The sequence below is a fragment of the Sipha flava genome, unplaced genomic scaffold (genome assembly GCF_003268045.1).
Source record: "Sipha flava isolate LNK unplaced genomic scaffold, YSA_version1 71_pilon_pilon, whole genome shotgun sequence".
NCBI lineage: Eukaryota > Metazoa > Arthropoda > Insecta > Hemiptera > Aphididae > Sipha > Sipha flava.
The window spans coordinates 937993-954622 of record NW_020273611.1 but is presented as its reverse complement, the minus strand read 5'-3'; the positions used below and the strand labels follow the sequence as shown (position 1 = coordinate 954622).

Below are 16630 nucleotides of genomic sequence, written 5' to 3'. Positions count from 1 at the left end.
GATATGATATAATATAAAACTAAAATCAGTCAATGGTTAATTGGAACGTAAGTAATTTTTGACGGAAAATATTTATGTTGGTATAAAAAATAAATAATTATTTTAAACATTTGTAAAATATTGAAGACATTTCGGTGGAGCCCAGACATCCTCGCCCCCCCCCCCCCCAGATAGGTCTTGTTTTTTAATACATGGATTTATGACCCACAAATGTAACGTCAGATAGATTTTTTTTAGCTATAAAAACGGTTAATGCATCAAGCAGGTCATTGGAAAAAAAAAATTGGAAATATGCCTAAAGAAATTGCAATATATTTAAATTTACTGTATTCCAGAGCTGATACAGATAATTTTTTCCGCCGAACTTTAGCAAAATTACTTACCGATTCTGCAGGTGATGTTACAACCAGTGATGAGAATAATCAAATGGAAAAATCGAATGATTTTAATAATCGAAATAATGGTAACAGACATATTTACCAAAAGCAAATCAATTAGATTACTCGAAAAATTGCGTATTTTACTCATTTCCCATTGGGTACTAAATTAAGAAGTCGACTGTCCATCAGTATTGTATTGTAATTGTTAAAAATAATAAAACACGGAATTTAACTGAAACTACTGGTACCTATTTGGTAAAGGGCCCAGGTCTTATAATTGTTGAGAGGGCGCAAGTCGTTACCAACGACCCGATCGTACTCGGGGACAGTACGTTTGCGAAACACAAAACCACGGTCACAGTAACTCCTTCTCCCCCGGCACGACTGCGTATCATATAGTGCGTCGTAATAAAAATAATATTTTATCACTTCCGAAAAGTTTTTAATTAAAAACTAATGTATTTTCGCACGAATGCGTAATTGAAAAGCGGATACAGTACACACGAACACCCACGCGCACGCGCACACACGTATGTTATAAGTGTAGTCATCTAATTATAAACATTTCGCAGTTCTGTAAAAAAAAAAAAAAAACGAATATTATAATAATGTTTTCCGTGCGCGAGCATGTAAAATTAATTTTGATAATGAAATACTCGCGAAACACACGGTCATTTTTTTAATATCCTCCGACTGACATCGGTGACATCACATAATTTCATGTACATAACACGTGCGGTGCGCGCGTGTGTGTATATAAAATCCATTCCCGCCGTGTCCCCTTTATCACCTCGTACACGTGCACCACCCGCAAATCGTCACACCGTGTCACGGTCTAGTTCGCCGACGACACACACGGTCGAACAACCCGCGTACGCATCCCCTGCGGTGCAGTCGTCGGTAATCCCAACGGGCGTATTTAATTATAACTGGAGCGCTTGGACGTGTATGCACTCAAACTTACTGTAACATGCATGCATTTTATGCGTAAAAAAAAAAAATGATCGCATTCGGTTAGTGCGGCGCTCGGAATATACGTTTTACCCTGTGCGATCAACAATTTAAAATGCATTACAATCCACGAGCGTTTGGTTTAATCTTTAAACATCGAAAGTAAATTATTTACTCGTTTGCAGTGCAATCGGCGTAGCGTTGAGCGATACGAATAACAACAAATCCGGGTCCACAGAAAGCACACATTAAAACAAAAAAAAATCCGCGTATTCGTGTCACAATAGGGATTAGTGAGAATATATTGTATTAGAACACCATTTTAGAATAGAAAATGTACCGTAATCATTTTACCAACATGTTCGGTTGGCACGTAAGCAATAAATATGTTCGGTTGGGTTAAGCACATTTATTATAAGATACAGAAGACGCGTGAATGAAAGGTCTTCTACTGTAGCGGTCGTGTTACTCGACTACTACGGGAAACGTGTGTGTTATTTCAAGTGTTACCTTAATTCAAATTGTATGCCTGTGCCAATGAGTTCGATTCGATTGATGTGCATGGCATTGGGTAAATGATACATCGTTACATTGTGATAACATTTTTTATTTTTTTTACGTTATCAAACTTATGAATGCGCACAAAGTAGATTTTTGCGCGAAAACCTTTCAACATCTATTGATTATACATGAAAGTGTAATATAAAAATTCTGAAATTATTCGAATAGCTGATTCAAATACTTCGTCTGTGTAAATTGTATCAAAGAATTTCGAAAACCAATTGAAATATGCATTTATATTCTTGCGATGCCGAATTTGAATTTCAAATAAAAATCCATAAAATTCGCAAAAATACACAAAGTAAAAATAGTATTATTTGATTCAGTAAAATATGGGTTATGTTGGACAAATAGAAAAATATGCAATTCCATATACATCCGAGTCCTAATTATAATATTGACTACGAATCACGCGTGACACCTCGTGGATATATGTGTACGTCTACGAAATTAGTTGTATTAATAATGATGGTAATAATAGCCATAACAAATATTATTAATAATGATAATATTATTTATAGTTAAGATAGTGATGACAAGATTGCACCTATATATGTACTTTTTGAACCAAAGAAATACGCACATTAAACTCTAGGTACAAATTATAAGCGTTTACTCTTGGTTTCCATTCCGTAATTAAACTTAAATATTCAAAACAAGACTGGTAAAGTAAAAGCACTCATATATTCGTGTAATATATGATACTCGTAATTTTAATGGATTATATTATATTTACTCAGTAGTAAATATATCGTGTGTGTGTTGTTTGTGTGTAGATAGTTGTATTTGTTTAAGGCAGTTATCGAATAAGGAATACTAAATGGTTTAAAAGCATCCTTTTTACATTATGACCTTATAAAATGTAGTTAAAATTGATTTGATGTATTCAAGAGTCTGAGCGGATTAACCACGGTGTTGATTTTACCATATGTGTTTGTCTATTTGATTTTTACCAGAATAGAAATGCTCCAAAGGATGGTTTTTGAAAGGAAATTTGATCAAATTGAAGGGCATTATTTGAGTTTTTCAACATTTTTCAAAATAAATGATAAAAATGATTAAATAAATAATAACTTGAAAAACTTTAGTACAATTATAATGTAGCTAAGAAGCAAAACAAAAAAAAAAAAAAACAGAATACATCACGATCGCTGTTCATTTGATCGAGTTTGATTAAAAAATAAATATGTTTAACTAAGTTGTACAAGTAATATTCTGTAATATTACGATTAACTGAACAATTTAAATTTATTGCTTATTAATAATTTACGAAAACATATATTTGTGTTCACTAAGCTATTTTGAGAAGTTTTTTTGTTACTAATATATTTGCTCGTATCCGTCCACTTTTGACAGTTATCATATATTGTGTAGTGAATGCAGTCAATTATGCAGTTCTACAACATAATTTCTATTTTGTGTCATTTTAATCAACAACTCCTGAAATTTCAATTCACTGGCATTTCTTTCGTCAATAACGCACTGTTAATTTTAGTAAATCTATTTAATCAAATAAACAAAAGTAATATAAAATAAATGAATACCTCGGTAGTCGTGTTTAAATCTTAAACACAAATTAATTAATAATTAATTTAATTTTCTTAATTTTAAACACAAATCGCTTCGTCTATCATTATAATATAATACAAGTTCCTATGTGCTTAAATCCGATTTTTCATAAATATTTATAAATTAAAGTTTTATGATAAATACTAGCTTAATTAGCCGGCATCGCACAGAACATTTTTGGCCGTAACATATGTTTTAATGGATTATTACTTTACACCATTTAAAGTCAAGTTTGGTGTAACTGTTGGTGGTTATAAAACAAATAAAACGAAAGTTCAAATGAATCGGTATAGTAATTTTGGTAATACGCTGAATTACCTCTGAATTACCGTATTTACTGGTTCCAATATTTTTGAAAATCCCTTCTTATTGCATTTATTGAATATTGGAGAGACTACCATGTTAAATTTCGAGTTCATATAGTTTTGAGATGCAGCGATGGTCAGTGAGGAGTAATACTTGACGTTGTCCGTTGAGAAAATTGTGAGTGTTCAACTCTATTTGGGTGTTACCGTTGAACCTATACCTTTTTAAGTATAAATTACCCGAAATAACAGTTGAAATATTACTAATATTACTAATCTTCCTATATTGTTAACAATATTTAAGTATATACTAATATCCGTACAACAATGTTCAATATGAAAATAGTTGGCCAAAAATCTATTTTTTTCAAAACTAGTTAAAAATAATATACTATAAATTAATTAAACTATAATTTCATTCTTAATTGATTTTTTTAATTATGAAGCAATAAAAAAGTATTCAATATAATTCTGTCTTATGGGGGATAAAACATTTTTAATGATAATCATAAAATAACATGATATTATTCCTTTTTAATATTTGTTATTACAATATATTTAAAAATAGTTCATTTATATAAATTATATTATTCTGAATATTCATTACTATTATCATTCGTGTAATTTTAGGAATTAAAGCCTTATTTTTAAATATTTTTATTTTATAAATAAAATTTGTTCACAATAAAATGATTGACTCACCAAAATTTAACGGCTTACTCCAACGAGTTGCGCAAGAATGCGCACCTAAATAATATACATTTTTTTTCAATAGATAAGGGTTCTTATTTGATATCAATATATCTGTAAAAATCGTCGAAAAACATTATTAATTTTATAAACTTTAAAAACGTATGGATTTTTCTTTGTAATATAAACGTATACATTTCCACTACTATTACGGGTCGATAATAATCGTTACATGATAATTGGGTCATTAAATAATATCAGTAATTCATATATTATGTCAAATGAAAACATTTTGGTTGACTTTTATTTTATTTGGCGGGGACAATTTAACTAAGAAATTTAATTATGAACCAAAAATCGCAATATTTTTTAAAATACTACATTTTATCTACTTAAATGTTTTATTTTTTCATGAATATAAATACATTATGCCATTATTGTTGTACAGTTATATACCTAAAGTTCTGTACAAAATATATACAAAAGAAAAATTTGAATTTTTTGAAATTTAAAAAAATCATTTTTGGCCAACTATTTTCATTTTCGGACCATTATGCAACGGTTTTTGGAAACGAAACCTCCGGTTCGTGTCCGCGATTCACGCGTGAACACCGTTGCCAACTCGGAATCCGTCCGTAGCACGCAGTCGTACGAGCGTTTTAGCGGAAACAAAAACGAGCTTTTCCGACGCGTGCACAAAAGCCGGTGACGCGCCGGGGAAATGTGTGAAATGTAGTTCCATGGAACAGGAAATGTATTCCGTTGCTCGTGAAACGCGCGAGTACAAACGCAGCAACGCATACTGGTATGTTGCCGAACCTTTATAGCGAAAAAAAAATATTTTTTATACGAGTTTCACCGAACGCATTTCATTCCCCGAGCAATCGTTCTTTCGTTCAATCCCGGCACGGTTAACAACGGAAATAATTATGCAATCACCTACGGGCATTGTCGGCCTATCCATGGCCGCTAGGTTCCCATTCCTAAAGGTTTATAAACCTTCAAAGTAATCATTGTAATTAATATTTTTTTTACGATCGATTCGTTATAGTTTTAATTATAAGTGTCCTAAAGTGAACTAAAAAAAAATAATATAATAAAAAAAAAATCAACTGTACAATTTGTATATCATTAAAAAAGAAATATATTAAGTTGCTCACTTAAACGTATAAAATATATAAAATATATAACGTGCATTAATATTAATGTACCTAATCTATTATGTGATTAAGTTAATTGTTTGTGCATTTTAAATAAGGCACCCGGGTCGCTTTAAGTATCCGGCCAACACGGGTCACAGATATTTTTCATTCAGCTTTTTCCTTCGATCAATAAGCACCGGCGGCGCAACGCGACTAGATCGTCGGACGACATAATAGTCGGACCGACTAAAATGAGCTGTGTGGACTAAACGGAAGATTAATAAAAAAAAGGAAAAATAATAACGAAGTGAATTCGTTCCGTGCGCACGTCGACCGCGAAATGTGTTTGAGAAGCCGTACGAGACAAATTTTCCCTGGCGCGCGAGCCGCCGAAGCTCGTCACTACCCAGTCTACCCTCGAAACGAAATCCCTTCGAAACGTTATCAACAATATCTATTTCATATAGATTAAAAATATATTAGTATTGATATTTGATGAATATTAACATTTATATTTATTAAACACAGATTAATTCAGAGGTCAGAGGTGGTGGGCACGTGCCGCCGCATCGCGTCAATCGTCAGTCCCGGAAAACGTGACGGCGTCGCTCACGGTTACGTTGTCGTTGTCGTTGCCACCGCCACTGTTGTCGTTGTCGTCGTCGTCACCGTCTTCGCTGCGGTTGGCGCGTCGGCCGCGACCGCAAACCGACCGTCGGCCGACGGCACCCGTCGTCGTCGTGGGGCCGCGGTAAGAGCCGGCGACCGGTTTGTTGACGGCTAACCGCCGACTTTTGCCCATCAGCCCGTACTTATCGGACAGCGAGAAAGGATTGGCCGCTGGCACGCGTCCGTCCCGCGTACCGCCGATGCTATCGTCAGACCACGCGTCCGACGGTTCGCTTTTCTGCGGACGAGATTAGCACATTACCGAAGGACCCACCACCATCGGGCTGACGAATCTTCGGGCCGAAAAATATAACAATAATACACAACTGTAGCCGTTTTTACAATTTTACATTATTCATTACGTTCTCATATCTGAGCTTATAGAATTCACTGTAAAAACTAATACACCGTTTACAGCAAAATACCACAAAAACTTGTTAATATTTATTGACTTCGATAACAGTTTAATCATCATTTGTATCCTATACATAATCGCAAAAATGCAACAGTTAAGTACTCAAAGCTATCACCAACAATAACAAGTATTAAAATTATTGTTTTCTATATCGGATTTAAAAATACTTTCTTCATTTTTTAATAAATATTTTATTCTATATTTTTAATTAATAAATTATGAATAATCTTTTTTTATGATTGAGTTTATACGCTAAACTTTTTACACAGGGAATTTGAAAATAATATATGTATATATATATATATATATAATAAATAATGTAAACTGTAAAATATTAAAAATTGTATTTTATCATATTTTGTCGGTTTTGTAGACTGTTGCGTCTACCCGATGATTGTTGGCCTAATGTCATTACCGCCGCCGGCGTTGTACGGATTTGGCGTGTGGTTGGAACTTACCGACCTAACGCGGTGCGTATCATGCGCTACGATGCGGAGATGCATAACATACAATACATATATACCATAACGTTACGCGCACCGGGGGTCGCCAACCTTTTCAACCGGATGAGCTGCAACTTGGTGACCGACACGTCTAGAAGACTGTAGGACATTTCATCGACCAACAATTAATTTTGCCAATGGTGTACAAGAAAATAAAAAATATAAAGTGAATCTATTAACGTGATGTCCCATTAGTTTTCTAACATTTTACGACAATTGACCTGTATTTCTAGAAAGATTAGTTGGCGACCCCTGTGCACGTTTTTATTGTTCGTTGTGCGGTAAAGTATCGATTCGGTGAAGGGGGATGACTATGGCAAGAGTAAACGACACACAGTGGGAGGAATCATACTTTTATCGCGACAAAAATAAAATTTGAACTATTAACATTTTGATAAAAATGCAGTACAAAATTCTTCATTATAAGTTGTCAATCTTATATTGAATGCTTATTTTATCTTTATTACGTTTTATCAATAGCATTAGAAGTTCAATTAGCGCGATATTTTCATTTCACAGCGGCTTTCTTGACAGTACGCACGTCCACAATAAATATTTGTTATAAGTATTATAGAAAGTTACATTATTTAGTTTTTTTTTTTTTTTTGATAATTTATTTTGTGCTACGGAAACTTCTAAACGAAGTGTGTAATAATTATTAAGAGTTTAATTTACTCTCCAATCAACAATAAATCGTTAAAACTTTAATAACAAAATAATAAAAATATGTCATAATTTAACAATTATAGTAATTTGAAAAAAAAAGCACATAATAGAGCCCCGATTTTTATTAAAATATTTTAGTAAACATACTATTTAGTAAAGTTTTAAATATTGTCTGCCCAAAGTCGCCCATTTAATTTCTATGATTTTTTTTTTTTTTTTGTAGATAACATTACATACCGTGATTTATTCGACGACCTCAGAAATTTCCAACGACAATTAAACCCATGCTCTGTGAGACCCGTTTATTTTTATATAATTATATTTCCAAAAAAATAAATCATTCTATTGATAAAAAATATGAAAATTAATTGAAATGTAAAATTTCAGGATTTATAACTACGTTAAATCGCAAGTGGTCGGCCGTAAATCATACTGCAACTAAATTTATTTCTATAAACGAGGGGTGGTTTGGTACCGAATTTATTTTGCCGCAATATGAAAATAAAACAGTTGATAAACGCGGTCTTCCATCAAAATTATTTTATGATGTATCTGAAAGATCTAAAATACGAAAAGTAAAATCGTTAGTGGACACAACATCGCCAGAAAGATTATTACGGGCGACAAGAGTATCACTTTTTAAAGAAGGTAAATATACAGCAGCTGATTTATTAAAACAGTCAACAGAATATTCTCCCAGTCGTCCTGTAAATATTAGGAAATATTTTCGTGAAACGTTGAAGGGGAAAAATATAACACCATATACTTTAGATGAAGCTCTAGCTCATATGGTAAATTGTCGCATGACAAAAAACGTTTATCATCAAACTCGATTAGGTTTAAAAAATAATGGAGTCAATGTGTATCCTTCATATGACCGCATACGAGAAACAAAGAAACTATGTTATCCTGAAGGTTTAAAAATATATGAATATGGTACATTTATTCCTCTCCAAATTTATTGGATCACACAGTTAGAAGAATTTTTCAAACTTTTGATTTAACTGAAAATTTTCATTTTTTCGAAAAATATGTTAAGGCTAAGCTTATTTTTAAACGAGGTACTGATGGTAGTTCAGGTCAAACTGAATACCACCAAGGATTTACCCAAAATACTCACTTTATACAAAATGATCAAAATTTAAATAGTGATCATGATGATGACTTAGAAGAATTTGATGAACAAAACATAGAATATATTGATGCAAATATGTTTTTATTTTCTTTGGTTCCTTTGCGGTTGACCTTTACAGCGTCTGATTCCACTAATGATATACTTTAGAAAAATCAAACACCACTTTCGACACGTTACTGTAGACCAATTAAATTTTTATACAAAAAAGAAACAAAAAATAATACTCGTGAAGGAAATTGATAAAGAAATAAAATCATTAATCCCAATTGAAATTATGATAAAAAATATTTCTGTACCTCTCAACTGTACATTGGTTATGACTATGGTATACGGTAAAGTGATAAATAATTTAACTGATACTTCCAGTCAAAGATGTTTTATTTGTAATTGTGGACTAAAAAATATGAACGATTTAAAAAATATACAGAAATTCACAATTAGAGAGGATAATCTAAAATACGGGCTTTCAACGTTGTACGCATAGATTAATTTTTTGAGATGTATTTTAAATATTTCGTACAAATTAAATATTCACCAGTCAACTTCTCATATGACAAACAAACAAAAAGACAAATTAATACAGTTAAAAAAAAAATATTCAACATACATTTTGGAATGAAATGGGATTAAAAACTGATCAAATAGTGCAAGGTGAAGATACTTCTAATACAGGAAATGTGGAAAGATTTTTTTAAATATGCAGAAAAATCGGCAAAAATAACGAGGGTAAATTTAAATTTAATCACGAAACTAGGAAATATATTAATTGCAATGTCAAGTGGATATGAAATCAACCTAGAAATATTTGATCAGTATTTTAAAGAAACAGCTGAATTATACATTAAATTATGCAATTGGTATCGCATGCCTCCTAGTATGTACAAAATTTTGATGCATAGGTTCATAGTCATACAATATGCACTTTTTTCAATAGGACAGCTATCGGAAGAAGCGCAAGAATCACGTAATAAAGATTATTCAAATTTCAGGGAAAATAATATACGCAAAATGTCAAAAATAAGTACAAATACCGATTTAATGCATGCGTTATTAATAAGTTCAGATCCAGTGATTTCTTCTAAGTGAAAAATTCTAAATCCACCTACTACAGAATTAATTACGGAAGTAAAAAAATTATTTATTATAAATAATGAAGAAACAGAAGAAGATTCTCAAATATCTATAGAAAATAGTGAGTCTGATTCAGAATAGTTTTATTGTAAAAATGAAAATTAAATAATTAATACCTCACCAAAGTTTTATTATAAAATATAACATATCATTTACGATTTATGCTTTTGGGTATCAATATAAATGTTAACTCTTTTTAATAATAGTTTAAATTTGATATATTAGTATATAAGTTATCCTTTTCAATCTTGATCTTTTTTTATAGTTGTAAAAATGTTTTCTCCTAAGTTGTTAAAAAACCAACTTTAATTATTTATATAATATTGTAAAATATGGAAAGAAGCAAATATTGAAAAAGGAGTTAGACAAGGGTGTAACTTATCACCAACACTATTTAATCTGTATATTGAAAACACTCTAAAGCAATTAAGAGAAGAAAAAAATGGAGGAATTAAAATTAATGGTATGCTAGTACAAATGTTGCGCTTTACAGACGACATAGCATTGATTGTGGAAAGTGAAGAAGCTTTAGGCAACATGTTAACAAAAATGAATGATAGCTGTAAAGAATACAAAATAAAAATAAATAAGAGCAAGACAAAAATATTAATATGCAGCAAGCAGAAATTGCTTTTGAACATAACGATTGAAAATGAGAAGCTGGAAACTGTTCAATGTTTTACATATCTAGGAAGTAAAATAACACATGATGGAAGAAGCGAAATGGACATAAAGAGCAGAATAGCACAAGCAAAACAGGCATTTTACCAAAAGAAACACCTATTAACGGCAAACACTGTTAGCTTAAACACCAGGAAAAATCTTATAAAGAGTTTTGTATGGAGTATAGCCCTCTATGAGGCAGAAACATGGACGATATTAAAAGCGGAAAGAAAAAAGATTGAAGCATTTGAAACATGGTGTTGGAGAAGAGCACTGAAAATTTCTTGGACAGAGAAAGTTAAAAATGAGGAAGTATACCTAAGAATGAACGAACAAAAAGCAATATGGACGACAATCAAAGAAAGGAGGAAAAAATTGATCGGTCATATTATGAGAAATAATGAATGGATAACGACAATAAAAGAAGGAAAAATAGAAGGAAAAGCTGGAAGAGGTAGACCAAGAACACCATTTATGAAACAGATCATAGACGATATAGGGGAAACCAACTATAAGGAACTAAAAGTAGCTGTAATGGATAGGGATAAGTGGAGAGCCATCAAAGTCATTTAACCAATCTAAATATTGAAAAAAAAAAAATAATAAAAAATAATATTGTATTCAATAATTATGGTTTAATATGTTTTTAATAGAATATTTATCTCTATAATTTGTCAACTAAAGAATATTTAAGAAATAAAATGTTTTTCACATTAAAATACTATCAAATTTATTTTTATCGTGACCTATGTTATGATATGTTTCCTCCCACTGTGCAACGATGTCATTATCATTGCACTCCAATGGTCGCATACGTGACGCAAACGGGATCGGAAATAGCGATACGAACATGTTTCGTTTTGTTGGGGGCCAAACACCTATACCTACAGGAGAAACAATTCGAGATCGTTGTGGAAGGGCTAGTCCGTGTGTTAATAATGATACGGTGCAAGTCGCGTCCTAACGTTACGTCCTTTCCCACGAATTCGGAATCAAAGGTACGTGCACGGGAAATATTGTTTTTTGTCAACACCCGAGGCTGACCGATGTCGCTGTGTACCTTGATCAGTTCGGATATACCGTAGCTCAAACGCGACGTGGCGCACGAGGACTCGGACGAGTTGTTCTTTTTGGCCACCAACATTTTTGGCTTGTTGACGACGTCCTCGTGCACTTGCCTCATCAGATTCTTCTGCAAGTCCTTCGTGTGATCGCTGAGGTCAGACTCGCCATGCACTAGCGCCGGCTTGGTCAACATGCCGCAGAGGCCGTTCAATAACGGTGCGCGATCGCCGCCCGACAAAGAGTTTTTGAACTGTGTCTTCGGCCTGCGATCACATTCAGGTAAGACGAACGTTGCGTCGCCGTCGGGAAACTTACTGAAATTCCAACTCACCCGGACGCGTTCACCGGAATCTGTCTCACGTAGCTCTTCTTGCCAACGTAGCTCTGGAACTTGAGCTTATCGGCCATCGACTCTAGCCGTTCGTTCAGCTCCTTCGCGATGCTCAACTCCATCTGCAGCGCTTTGGTCTTGGCGCTTTCTACGTTCAACTGGTGCTGGTAGTTCTTTTTTTCCAACTCCATTTTTCTAATTAAGTTCTGCGACACAAAATGAAGTAATATATATATTATGTTATTGTACGCGTAATATAAGTGCGGTATTTTAAACATGCTTTGAAAGCAACTCGTCGATATTGCGTCGTAGTTACTCTACATAAACCACTTTGATATCTCGTCTCGGTTCATCACTCCGTTACAGTCATAACTAATAATTTATACCAAGTACACTTCGAACTACAAACGTATCATGTTATGACGGAGCGTTCAGAGTGCATGATGATACACGAGAACATAATGGTTGTTACTCGTGTTCGACATTTCTTCAACGTGAAATATTAATCATAATATCGGAAGAATTGTAGTTTTTCGTGTTTATTTTACGTTTGGAGATGAAACTACCGTAGTAAATGTCTTTAAAGTACCTCTATAGTGTGCATTTTCGATTGATTGTTTACAAAACATTTTAAAACCCAGAAAAAAAAGTGCTCGGTACCGTAAACAAATTAAATTGTTTAAAGCATGCTAAAATAAATACGTTTCATGCCACTTGGAACACACGGACAAATATTGACCAACACAATTCGCACCCCATCTGAGCCCGAATCATATATTGAAGTGCTTTAATTTATGTATGTTCACTGGAAAAATATATAACTGTACTCCATTTTTTTTTTTGGTTGGGCTTAGTAGGTACTACAGTGAAACCTTGGTATCTAGAAGTCACAAGGGACCAAAAAAAAAAAAAATTCAACCTATTGAAATTTTGAGTTACCGAGGGAATTTAAAACATAAATAAAATTTGAAATTTTAAAATAAAAATATTTAATAATGAGGAAAAATGTATATTTATTATATGTACATATTATTGGTATTCGTGATTTGGGTAAGTAAGTATACATTATTTTCTATAAAAGTAGAAAATCTGTCATTTTAGTTCGCTTTTGTTAAGTATTAGAAGTATTATCAATAAAACTACCTAAACTATTAAGCGTAGAAAAAATGTTGTCAGAAACTCCTGACTGTTGATGAACGTATCTTTGAAGTTCATGAATATAAGTCCGTGTAACTTTAACGTCGTTATCGGTCACTAACTGAACTATAATTAAATATCAACGTCTTTACAACGTTGTGTGTACAAGCTCTGATGTTTATTTCATAGTTTATACACTGAGCATTTTATACTTTATCTAATTTATCTAATTTATTAGGCGGTGGGTATCGGATAATGACTTCAACTTATAGAAAAAATCGACTTATGGAAATTCGATGTACCGAAATAAATTAACATGTAAGTCCAATATTGAATGATCGGGACTGTAAACAAATTTGACATACAGAAACTTCGAGATAGCGAGTTTCCAATGTATTATTAATTTCAATTTTATCCAACTAGAGTATAGGAGTTATATGGAGTTATTTTTAAATATGCTGAATAAAGTTTTGCATATATACAATTATGTGAAATCGTATAAAACCGTATAAATTCGTTTGTTACAGAATTCATATTTATTGAACAAAAAAAATTGTCGAAATTCTTGCATTTCATTAATGTTATTTTAAAACCAAAATCAATATCGAAATGCGATTCTTACATTGGACCATTTAAAATCATATTTTTCAAAACCTTAGTTTTTTGAGCGTCGTTCATAACCGCACATTTCAAAAACAAGTCGTCGTTTAAAACCGCACACTTTTATATCTTAATCTCATATATGTCCACCAAATTAAACCGTTTAATACCACACACGTTGATATATATCAATAACGTATACATTTATCTAAAATAACATGAGTGCACCTCGTGACCAGGCGGGGTCACTCGTTCGCTGCGCTCGCTCGGATAGTTAAAAACGAAAATATCCCTCGATTTGCTATGCAACACCACCCTAAATAGGTCACAGGATAAAAAAAACAATTATGAGTGGAAATCATACGAAACGGAAACGTGAACCATACATGCAAAGTATGCAGGGAGAAAGAACTGATAGTCAAATATGTGCGGTTTTGAACTATCGACTTTTCAAATTTCCCTTTTTAACAATAGAATAAATGTGTGCGGTATTGAACGATGTTAAATGTGCGGTTATGATCGATAAGTGTGTGGTTTTTATGACTACCGGTTTTATTACTATTTTTAAATTAGAATACAGTAGTGGTATAAAATAACCACAAACAAGAAAAAAATGGAAAATTGTGGTACTATGGGTGCATGGAGTCTGAAACGATTCACCTGGATCTTTTTCTCCTGCTGTTTGATCCTGTTTTCCGCCTCTTCCAGTTGAGCGGAAAGTTTCTCCCTCTCGCCCAGCTGTTTGTTCTTGGTCAAGTCTAACAGGTGTTTGTGCTTCTTCTGCACAGTCAGCAGCTTTCCGGTCTGGGCTCGGTACCTGTCCTCCAGCTGCCTGAACGCCAACTTGGAGCGTCGCAATCGGGTCTGTATGGACTGCAGCTCCTCGCTGCATGACCTGATCACCATCGGCAGCTCGGCGTGCGAGCTCTCGTACTTGGTTAGCGCGTGTTCATGCCGTCTCTCTATCACTTTCAGGATCCGGTTCTCGGTCGTCAAGTCCTGCGAACACGTACATTCAAATAAAAAAAATAAAAATAATTACCATATTCCGTAACGACTATAATAATATTGGCATCGACGATAACATGCCAGTACATGGACAACCGAAACCGCTACGATTGTCGTGTGTCTAAACACGGTGTCCGGGTGCACGTGTTGAAATTGTTATGTCGATGCACGCGCGCGTTTACAAGTTCCATTGACAATAGATTTAAATGTACCCATGTCTAATGGGGCTTAAAAATTGTTCAGAGGAGAGGGGATATGATAGTGAACAATAGTTTTAATTTTTGTTCTTTAATTTCTTGTAGATTATTATACATCGACTGACAAAACATTTAAAAAAAATTAAATTAAAAGTCAATTTTTTCACAAGATCAACAAGAGATTCAATCAAATATTTAAAGTTAACGGTAAACCTATATTTTGTGGAGAACCCGTTGAAGAGCAATTATCGGTAGTTTTCACGTTGGAATAACTTATTTTTTAGTATTCACTAAATAGGGTTTCTGTACTAATTCAATTTTATCCATACATCGTTCAGATATTATACCGCAATTAATGATAGTAGGTGTTCGTCGAAATGGGTTTTCCTACAAACGCGTTCCGACCATTTCGAACAATGGGTATAGTAGCATTAGCGGTATTGCGTCGAATTTAAGAAACAAATAGAAACAATTATACAAGATTTATGAGACTGCAACACTGTTTTTCCAAGTAGTTTTATCCTCCGTTCGGGGAAACCGTCAAGAAAATCAAAAAGTATTGCATAAAATTAAGAGGATTAGGTAGCGAGCGGACGGCACATGTTCTCGGAATACCGGAAGAAACGTTTAACATAACGTAATCCCAGTGCACGTGGCGTTGACTACAGCGGTAGTCGTCGACTCGTGGTAGAAGGGCTTCTGACAACCCACTCTTATCCCTTGCCTCAACCAAACCCTGAGGATCCGTTTACTGTCGTTGCGCAATATACCGTCGACTCACTTCAATGATGGTCCGGGCGTGGGCCAACTCGTTTTGCAGTTCCTTGACGCGAGACAATCCGCGCAGCATCCTGCCGTTGTGACGTAGCTGGGGCTAACCTAACCGACGTTCACGGACAGCCACACGGGGTCGACTGTCGACGGCACCGGCGGTCGCGCACCGACTGAAGCCAACCACGGTTGTTGGAATTTCGTGGACACGAAGACGGAAAGAAAGAGAGAAATACTGAGGGGTAGAGAAGTAGAGAGAGATGGATAGACGAAAGAAAAAACGATTTTCGTTAAACTGTTGGTTCCGTTGCTACGGCGCCGCACCGACCAACGGAAAATCGTCAGAACTATGATTATGTGCCGTTTGAAACTTACCACGCTGTCGCCGTGCTTTTTAATTGATTCGATAACCGTACCGACCGGCGAATGCACAGTTGCTGTTTTTGTTTTCCCCTTCAAATGCGATAATATTAATCAAGAAAACAATATATACAGCGTACGAATAACGAGCGCAACGATGTACTCGAACGTTTCCTTCGGATATCGGTTAATATAAATTTACCGTATTATTAATATTATTATTACTGTGTTGGTATTGCGGTCTTATCGAAAAACGACGATGAAACGAGAGAAATTTTATATGTTATATTATGAATAAATAAAGCACTATATTTTTTAACGTATTTCCATAACGATTGGTTGTATGGTTTACTTTGTCAACACTCAATACTTGAGTTTTAT

The 16630-nt window shown here is 33.9% G+C and overlaps 1 protein-coding gene across 1 annotated transcript; it reads right to left on the bottom strand.

The window, feature by feature from the left end:
- Window positions 1-5708: 5708 nt before the first annotated feature.
- Window positions 5709-16049, bottom strand: LOC112692261. Its single transcript, XM_025566868.1, has 5 exons — window positions 15900-16049; window positions 14574-14912; window positions 12177-12382; window positions 11841-12108; window positions 5709-6505 (listed from the first exon to the last, which is right to left on the bottom strand). Exons 1-5 carry the CDS (start codon window positions 15966-15968, stop codon window positions 6173-6175), a joined length of 1215 nt encoding a protein of 404 aa, XP_025422653.1. The 5' UTR covers window positions 15969-16049; the 3' UTR covers window positions 5709-6172.
- Between the last annotated feature and the right edge of the window lie 581 nt (window positions 16050-16630).